At 34.6% G+C, this 9661-nt stretch overlaps 1 protein-coding gene across 1 annotated transcript; it reads right to left on the minus strand.

Annotated features, from left to right (window-relative positions):
- LOC120636963 (trypsin 5G1-like) lies at positions 1-4684 on the minus strand. The gene is made up of 6 exons (XM_039908541.1): positions 4365-4684; positions 3593-3683; positions 2758-2862; positions 1794-1919; positions 682-806; positions 1-103 (listed from the first exon to the last, which is right to left on the minus strand). The coding sequence occupies exons 1-6, from the start codon at positions 4682-4684 to the stop codon at positions 1-3; spliced, it is 870 nt and encodes a 289-aa protein (XP_039764475.1).
- Between the last annotated feature and the right edge of the window lie 4977 nt (positions 4685-9661).

Here is a 9661-nt window from a genome sequence, read left to right on the forward strand (position 1 = left end):
TTAAGACTCCACGTATTCTTCGGAATGAAATCCCAACTGATTTGCGTTACCTTTCACAACACAATATTTTGTGAGAAACTTATTCGTATTCAGCTTAATCCACCTACGAAAAAAGGAACCTTTCTGTACTTAAACTTGTCTCACAGATGGACGAGGGATTTATTTATTTAGATACAATACAATTGAAATGTAAAATAGATTAGATTTATCCACAGTCCTACTTAATATATTATGATTATTAAATATTTTTTTTAAGAAAGTAGATAATTTTATAGTTAGATTTCTCCAGCAAGTAATGTTTTAACGAATTTGCACATGTTAATATTTCCTTTTTATTTATTTATTCATATGACACACCAGCAATTAGTTGTAAAAATATTCATAAAAAAAAAAATTATGTTAGGATTACTATTTCTGTCTAGTGCCATAACAATAGTCAATTATAGGTGTTAACAGCATTATCGTTATTATCTCCGGTTAAATTATAAAAAATAAAAACTAAATTAAACGACAAACTCATAAAAATGATAATGTAAATATGAATTAAGCTATTATAACAGATTGATAGATAATATTAAATTATATTATTAATATTTAACGGATTTAAGTTTTACGGTTGCATTTAGCTAGGATAGCTTTGACCTTTATTATTTCGATTTGTAAAACAGTAATAAAACTTGCCTTTCGAAGTAGGAAACATTTGTTAGGATTGCAATGTTATTTTTACTATTGGCGCCCCATGACAGGATTCCTACTAGAATATTATCGAATGTGGCACCTCCGCCATTGTCACTCAAACGACCCTCCTGCAAGAGTTAATACCAGTTTAACTAACCACCAGTTTTACATCATAACTACGGTGGTTATTTTACGGTTATTTTGATGATGACACGAGATTTACTTAAATAAAGAAGTTGCCCGTACTTTAAGATTTAATAATCAGACTAGATAGATCCTATGATTCCAAATTCGAAATTTAAAAATAATATTGCGACTTTGTGTAAAAATAATTAATTAGCTTTAGTAGTTAGGCTGATTCGATAAAGTCTTGAATAAAATTGAGTCGACTTATTATCTTTTCTTCTTAATGTAGTAGTTCTTAAGAATAAGTTGAAAGAACACCTAATTCGGGACTCCTTCTAATTTCGTCACTCTTTAATAAGCTTTAATTTGTTTTAGCCAATTTAATTTATTTATTTTTATAAATATTATTTGCGTTAAAAGGTTATTAATTCGGAATAAAATATGTACTCGGTATAGTTTTATTATATTTTAGCTCTAGGTGCATGTTACATGTAAATAAGATGAGCGATAACAAACTGGCTAACCAGTTTTGCGAAAAATATTTTTATGTTGCATTTTGATAAAAATAAATAAATAATAAAAAAAGCTACCACAAAAATAAACTGAAGTGAAGCACAAGACTTTATAACCTCTCCTTACTTCATTTTTAGACCAACTATGCGGCTTAAACACCAATTTTAAAATGTACAAATGGTTTATTTATTTCTTGGGTCTACCAGCGATTTTTCATAAATAAAAATAATATTCCTACATACATTACATAGAGTATGCCATTTAAAGGTAAACACTACATGCTAATTTCGCTTATTAATGGTTAATGCTTAGCTGAAATAAGAATTTGCGTCAGACAGACGAAATATGAATAATAAAGAAATATAAATCTCCAGCCGTTGCCATGTTATAAAATTTTGTTTAAAACAACATCATTAGCCGAATGAAAAAGTCATCTTAGTTTTGTATTTTGTTACCTTGATAAAGCATACACTTACATTTTTATATCTCACACAGAAGTTAGATGGTGTTAGAAGGCTTTTATATGTTTGCTCGCAATCCGTTTTATTTATAACTAACATTTTTGACTTCAAAAGTAAATTTAAAAATTTTACTGGCAAGTCCTGAAAAGATAAGTAATGTAGTCAGTGATCGGAAAATCACGTAGTATATTTACTTAAACATTGAAGAACAGGGAACATACATTCCGGATCATCGCTTAGAATGAAAAGTGTTATTAATACAGTAAAACAAGTGAATTCGGTTTTTTTATATTATAAAATCAAGATATCACATGATACATATCTAATATCTGTATCTGATATGATATATATCAGATGCAGTTCTAACATTGATTCAATAATTGTAGTACTGTTAGAATTGTAAATTATTTCAAAATATGTCAATTAAGCAAATTATTAATATATTAATTTTAGTAAGTTGAAAGCGATTTAGCGTTAGATGTCGCGTAAAAATGGATAAGGGGTATGGCCTTAGTATAACTGCCATACGCCCTGGCTAGCCCGCTAACATCTTAGACTGCATCATCACTTTATCACCGAAAAAAAAAACTAAAAAAGTATTTTCTGTCCTATAATTTTACATCCTCAACGGTATGGTGTTGCTCAATGCTAAGTTGAGCAAATGACTTAAATTATAAATATCGAGTTGAGCAAGTGCAAAATTTAAAACGCCATCTCTATGAATACTCGAAAATGAATTGCAGGAGATCAGGCCTGAGCGTTTCTTGTTTAATTCTGAAAATAGATATCTGGCACTGAAGCTTAAAACTTGAGGGAAGTACACATAGATGGCGCTATAAGGTACAAGCGGTAAGTCATTTTGCGCGAGCATGGTCGAGCATTTTTCATGGATAAATAAATAAAATTAATTAAGTGTCGCCGTATTTCGACGCCCTCAAGCTCTACTAAGTGTATCAGTAATAATTAAATATATACAAACTGTGCCACCCCAGCCGGAAACTTTTATCGGGGTTCCATCTCGTAAAGCAACCTCAGATTCCACAAGTTGCGCTTTGACTACATTCCCATCGAAGCGCACATGTTCCTTAAAAAATAATAAAACTATTCATGAACTAGCTGAAAAAATCTCAATGATGAACTTTTTGATTTTGTGCTTTTTATCACGCTCATATTAGCTATAATCCATATCCTAAAACGGATCCATTATTAGTCAAAACGCAACAATAACACGGACAGTTCGAGACTATACCCTCGAGGTGTTAAAGAATTTTGGACTACAGCATATCAAGAAGATTTTCGAATAGTATTGCAAAAGTGGTACATAACGTAGATGTTAGATTTCCATGGCGCTGGAACGGCGAGCGTATACAGGAACGCAACATTGGTACACCCTCTTCTCAATTGAGTAAACTGGAAATCGCAAAGTAGGTAGAACCCTACAGAAGAAAATGGAGTTTGTGCATCTCTTATAATAGACTTATATCTAGCAATAGACGTCCAACGCCTCAGAAGATGTGTCACCTAAGTAACGATATATTCTAAAATGGAAGCTATCTTACATGGAAGGGGCAATTTCTTGATACAATAATCTTTATTTCTTTGAAACTTCCTTGTTGATCTAGAATTTAGCATGTTATTGACAATTGATCACATTGGCTGTATTCCCGGGTTAGACCAAAATTTATCAGGTTTACTAAGTTAATAAACCTTCGGGCCCGAACTAAACTTCCGATCTCAATTTTATCTGTAACGTCTAACCCATATTGGATCCCATATATCGACCCTTTAATAAATCGCCTACAGAGTTGTCTCACCTTGAGGATTATCAGCGCAATGTCGTTATCAAGACTGCTTAAATATCTGAAGTATTCGTGAATTTTGTATTCCAAGACGGAAATGATTTGCCTGGAAAATAGATTCATAGCGTCACTAAAATAATTTGGAGAAAATTAGAACTTTTTCTTTCTATCATCAAGTGTTTACTGGAGGAGATCGCTTAAAGCGATAAGACCACCTTTGTGCATTTTTTTTGTTTTGATCTTTCTTGTAAATTATTTTTCTTTACCTAGCTAATTTTTCCATAGATAGAAACAGCTCTTGAAGTAGCGAGGTCACTTAAAGGATAAGCAACTCATGGTAACTTGACTGGTACCTTAAGGGAATTATAAAAAGAAAAGAAATACCAGTAACTGTTGTACTTTTGTTTTGTGTGCAATAAAAAATTTATTAACATACAACAGTCGGCTGCTGGACTAAAGCCCTCTCATAATGGCAGGGTTTCCCATAATCACCACGTTGGGCGGACGGTAGTAGTAGCAGAGAACGCTGCTGCCCGTTCTCTTAGTCCCTTAGACACACGTGGGAAGAGCAGGGGTGGTGAAAATAGTATTCTGATCTGTCACCGCACGGCATAAAGTTTCATTCTATCACAATCCGATTGGTAAACCGATAATTTATGGCGTTCAAACTGCGTTCAGCGGCGTTCAAGTTTGCGTTTGAAGTTCCAGTAAGTCCTTTGATTAAAGGATGCAGGTTGGAAGGTATGCCCTTGCGGTATCCATATTTTTAACCATTGAAAACCTTTACCCGCTTCCAACCATTGAATTGGATCCGACTTTTACTAAAATAGTTTCTCCTTTGTTGTTTACGAAGCAGCTCGCCGCAGTCACCACAATCCGGCTGCCAGTCAGACTTCCTGAGCAGTACTTTGAGCCGTACACTATCAGCGCGTGATGGGGTATTTCCTTTATGTCGCTTACGGTGATCGTGCTATAGCTCTCTCGCTCCTCGGTAACTTTTACACGTTCTGGTAAATACATATACGGTACCCCAGATGGCAGCATACATAGCAATAGTAACCTAAAAATATCACTGTTATTTCTATTCAGCCTACCATTGCTCAACATATTTCCGTTCGTTGAAATAATTATACTGTTTTTCGAACAACCTTTTACTTACCTACGCTTTTTACTATTAATATTTTTATTATTGAGTTTTTTCATCATATGATTTATTTTTTACCCGGCTACTATAATGTTTTTAACAGTCTATCTGTGTACTTTAAACTTAACTTATATTTAAGTAGGTATGTTATTCTTGTTTAAAGTATTTCATTAGTTTTGTGCCTATTGCAGTGTCACGGTACAATTAGGTAGGCCACTCAGCTTACATTAATTAGTATGTTATACTATATTACTATTATATTACTATTCCTGTTCAATCAATGTTTGAAATATTTATCAGGGAAAGTCTTGTATGCAAATACAGATTTTATGGTAATTAATTATATTATTTGGTAAATACGAGCGGCCATCAATTTAAAAACATTACTCTTCATGATGCATTGTATGGCGTCATTGTGAATCTAGGAGCTCGTTTACCGATTTTTGGTAATCTTGATTCATGTTTTTTTCAAAAGCGAGTAATTTTATTCACAAATTTGCCTACTGTTCTTCACGTCCTTGCTCTAATAACTTATGCCTGTTTTCACTAAACGTAAACCATTTTCTAAATCGAATGTCTAATAATTTAGGCGATGTCCATAGAAAAGAAACGTTTCACCAACTCTAAGGCGATAATTATTGAAACGGTTCATGTATGCATAGGAATCTCCTTAGATTAGGCGTTACTAATTTAGGAATAGAATTTTTCGTCGTTAGTGAAAACGGGCATTAGTCATATAATGTAAAATCATTCGGTCAGTGCCTATTTAGTTTTCTTTAAAGGTAGGTATTATGATAATTAATCAAAGGCTGTCTTTGCCGAATTTGACGACCTCTCTGGGGCAGTGGTAAGCTCATCTAATAAGTGGAGTTGCTGGTTTCGATTCCTGGCGAGGTCTATTTGGGAATTTATAATTTGTTTTTCTCTAGACGGCAACCAACGACTGCCTGCCAACGATTTAGCATTTCGGTACGATACCGCGTAGAATCCTATTTGGGTGCCAAAAATTTATTATGGTTATCTTAATATCATCTTCTACTTTATGATCATTTAACATCCTTACCATTAGGTGTGATTGCAGTCAGGGGCTAACTTGTAATGATTATACAAAGAATTGACAATATATACTAGTTGAGCTTACGGTTAAACGGAATAAATACGGTTAGAAGTCATATAAAAAGTCAGATGTATATTACATTCACATTTTTTTATAGCCATTTTTACCACCAGAATAACACGTACCGAGTAATAAACATTGAGTGATAAACAAAGAAATTGCTGTGAATGCCATAAAGCGGTCGCGTATAGCGTATTAAATTCTCGATTATTTCTCGTCAGCCATACAACTGATATGGTGTTATTGCTTTTTTAGTAAAGGGATAAATATTTATTGGCTCTATTTACCCTTTAACGGTTCTTAAGACGTGAGTCGTAAGGTATTTATTTTCGTATCAGATAGTTTAGCAACGGAAAATAAGTCGGGCACACGTTACGAGTCGTATAAATGCGGGGAATTGCGCCATATCGTCTAAGGTGGCATGCGGTAGCCACACGTTTGTATATTTACCTTTTTTTGTGCCTACTAAAAATGGGCTATTAAATATCAAACTATGCGATTTATTAAATCCTATTCATACTTAGTAATAGATTCTTAACGGAACTACAATCAAATTAGTTTTACATTGATTATCAGCTGTATGGTCATATTTTGTCAACCACCTATATGCAAAAACGAGGGTTTTGATAAATTTGTCTGCTATGATTCTCTGAAAGTGTAACCGACCGTTATAACTTTAAATGTGAAATCTGATTAAAATGTTTTAAAATTGAGATTTAGATGATGGGATCAACCTAGCTAACCTTTAATAATTTAATTGTGAAGGAATATAATTTAATTTCACGCAAAGATGTTGAAGTATATTTATCCCGGGATTAATAGTATTCTCATAACTTTTGTACCAGGGATATCATGTATTGAAATATTATTACCTGTAAACCTTAGCTTCCTTGTCACCATACTTGACGCTGTCTACAATATCTCCGGGTTAACATTCTTGTCACGTCCACGCAGGAAGTCAGAGGAATAGATTTACTTTGGCACTTTAATATGAAAGGAGTGGCATGTAATCACCCGAGGGTGTATTCACTTTAGCGGAAATTATAAATATACACGTTGTTCTGCATTAACCTTGAGGGCGGTCTGACTTGGTGCATTAGCGTATTCCATGTTTATTATAGCTTTTATTTTATCCTCAAACTAAGCTAAGCTAATAAAGTTTGAGGTAGAAATGGTTAGACAATTACTCCGTGTGTGGTTTCTAAATTGTGTAGTGAGGAACCTCTGAGGAGGGTCCCAATGGAGGGTTTGCCCTGGTGGGTACAGTTGGTTTGCGGTTTTAAGTAGCACCACCGTGGCGAAAAAAGGGGTGCTTATTTGAACAGTCCTTACATATTTGAGCATTGTTCTTTCCTTTCATTTGATCTTTACCTGCTACCTGCTTAATATGCCTGCATGTTTCACAGGACATTTGCGTCAGGCGAATTACCGCGAGGCGCGCCAGTTGAAGCTATTGCTAATTATGCTTATTATGCTGATATTAAAAAGATTATTGAAGTTGTAGCTTAACACAAATAATGTTAACATACAAGACACAATCCTCTGGGCTACATCCACACGTACACACAAACATAGACACAAACACACTCACCTACACACACACCCACACACACACACACACACACACACACATACACACAACCACAAATACAAACACTTTTCCTGTCTGTTTGTCCTGTAATCCACACGTAGTATACCTCACACACTTACAAAACTGCATCATTGGTTTAATAAGCATGTTCGACTAAGGATAACGAGGTCGCGATAACGATTCTCTAGTCACGTCAAACATTGTTTGACCGAACTTCTGAATACCAGCCCGGAGTCAAACACCTAGCCTTGCAGATCACGGTATTGCTGTGTATCCTAGTTACTGTAAATTCCATGCGATAATAATCTGTACAGCCAGAGGATTAGATTCACTTTAGTACTTTATATGCTGGTATTACCTCTTTCCAGGGAGGAAGTCTAACTATGACGATACATAGTGACGCTATAAATAAAATTGAAAAATGGAAAACCTCAATTTTATTCGAAAAAGAGGCACGTTTAAGTTTCTCTACGATTTAATTTTGCAATATCTTTATCTGGAAAGTTTCAGTCTACCCGGTCACGTAGCTGCTGGCGTACTTACCAGAATTTTTCCTGTTACCTATCCTCTTCCGAATAACTACCTCAGTTCACGTTTCAGAAATGTTAATGCATTATATATTAAAAGTGAATTAGGTAAAGTTTATTATGATGCTAAAACCACCTCAAGTATTCTACGAATTTTGATGATTTATCAGTTAGTCAAAAGTATTTTCTCAGTTTTATTTCTTCGGATCTATATTTGACCTATAATATGGAATCTCGCAGCATTATAAGGTATAAACATTAAAGTGCCGATTGTTTTAAATTTCTTTTTTTTTAAAGACCTAAAAGTTTTTTTTTAATTGACCTTTTTATCTTTGACGTCATAGAAATCTACACTCACCAGATTTTAAGAGATGATGCAGTCTTTGATGGTCACGGGCTAGGAGCCACGGAAGAAGCCGTGTTACCACCATTTTGTTTTAAAGTCGATGTAAAATAATGCGACGTCCATCCGGTGCAGCAGTAAAAATCTAGATCAATTTGCCCGTATAAATAAATATATGCATATAACCTAGTGCTAATAAACAGAAAACGTTTGTAGTATCTCTAGTAAGATGCCATTCCTTTGTGTGGAGGCTTAGGCTGCGGTTGATTACCGCTCCACACAGCCAAGAGTTCGTTAATTAGAGCATATGCAATTGTATGTGACCTAGGTCCTTGATATCTGAAAGATGAGTATGTGCGTGTTTGAATTTTTAGAATACCGCACCCAAAGGGTAAAACGAGACCCCATTACTAAGATTCCCCTGCCCGCCTGTTTGTCTGTCTGTAACCAGGCTGTATCTCATTAACCGTGATACACGTGACATATGATGTATTTCCGTTGCCACAATAGTAACAAATGCAAAAAAATCTGATTTAAATAAATATTTAAGGGGCCTCCCATACAAAAGACATAATTTTTTTGCCAATTTTATAGATGATGACTCCTACTTGGCCGGTTTATTACATTTTATTTGTGACACAATAGTGCTCATAGTATAAGGCTACTTGAAACGAATGAATTCTAAATTTGGAAATTACGTACCAGTAAAAAACCTCTACAGTCTACAAGTACACTTTGACGTACCCTGGCGCAGCGGTTAAATAGGTTATCCCACTACCATCTTATACAGCATCATCATTTAATATCCTTACCGTCAGGTGAGATTGCAGTCAGGGGCTCACACCTGACGGCCGATTGGCGCAGTTTGCAGCGACCCTGCTTTCTGAGCCCAAGGCCGTGGGTTAGATTCCCACAACTGGAAAATGTTGTTGTGATGAGCATGAATGTTTTTCAGTGTCTGGGTGTTTATATGTATATTCTAAGTATTTATATATATTATTCATAAAAATATTCATCAGCACCAAAGTAATCGTAGCTTGTGTTATGGGTACCAAATAACACAAGCTACGATTACTTTGGGGCTGGATGGCGGTGGGTGTATTGTCGTAGTATATTTATATTTATTTATTTTTCACATGAGGAAAATCTTTTAGGGGCAAGAGATTTATGTAAAGTCTTTTAAGGGTCACAAGATTTATGAAAGTATAAAATTTGTTTTAAGTATGATAATATTATTGGTAAAACAGATTTGAGACAGTTTGAATTTTTATGACCATACCACACGACGAATTCTCACAAAGTCGGTGTTTTTTACCTGACAATTCCAAACATTGTTTGATTTGACGCAACACTCATTGCGTT

The sequence above is a fragment of the Pararge aegeria genome, chromosome 3 (assembly GCF_905163445.1).
Source record: "Pararge aegeria chromosome 3, ilParAegt1.1, whole genome shotgun sequence".
NCBI lineage: Eukaryota > Metazoa > Arthropoda > Insecta > Lepidoptera > Nymphalidae > Pararge > Pararge aegeria.

Coding starts and splice junctions, on each gene's coding strand:
- LOC120636963 (XM_039908541.1), bottom strand. CDS start 4,684: ATGTTGAGCAATGGTAGGCTGAATAGAAATAACAGTGATATTTTTAGG. Junction 2,863..3,592: donor TTGCGCTGATAATCCTCAAG/GTGAGACAACTC, acceptor TTATTTTTTAAG/GAACATGTGCGCTTCGATGG. Junction 104..681: donor AATGTTTCCTACTTCGAAAG/GCAAGTTTTATT, acceptor CTTTTTTCGTAG/GTGGATTAAGCTGAATACGA.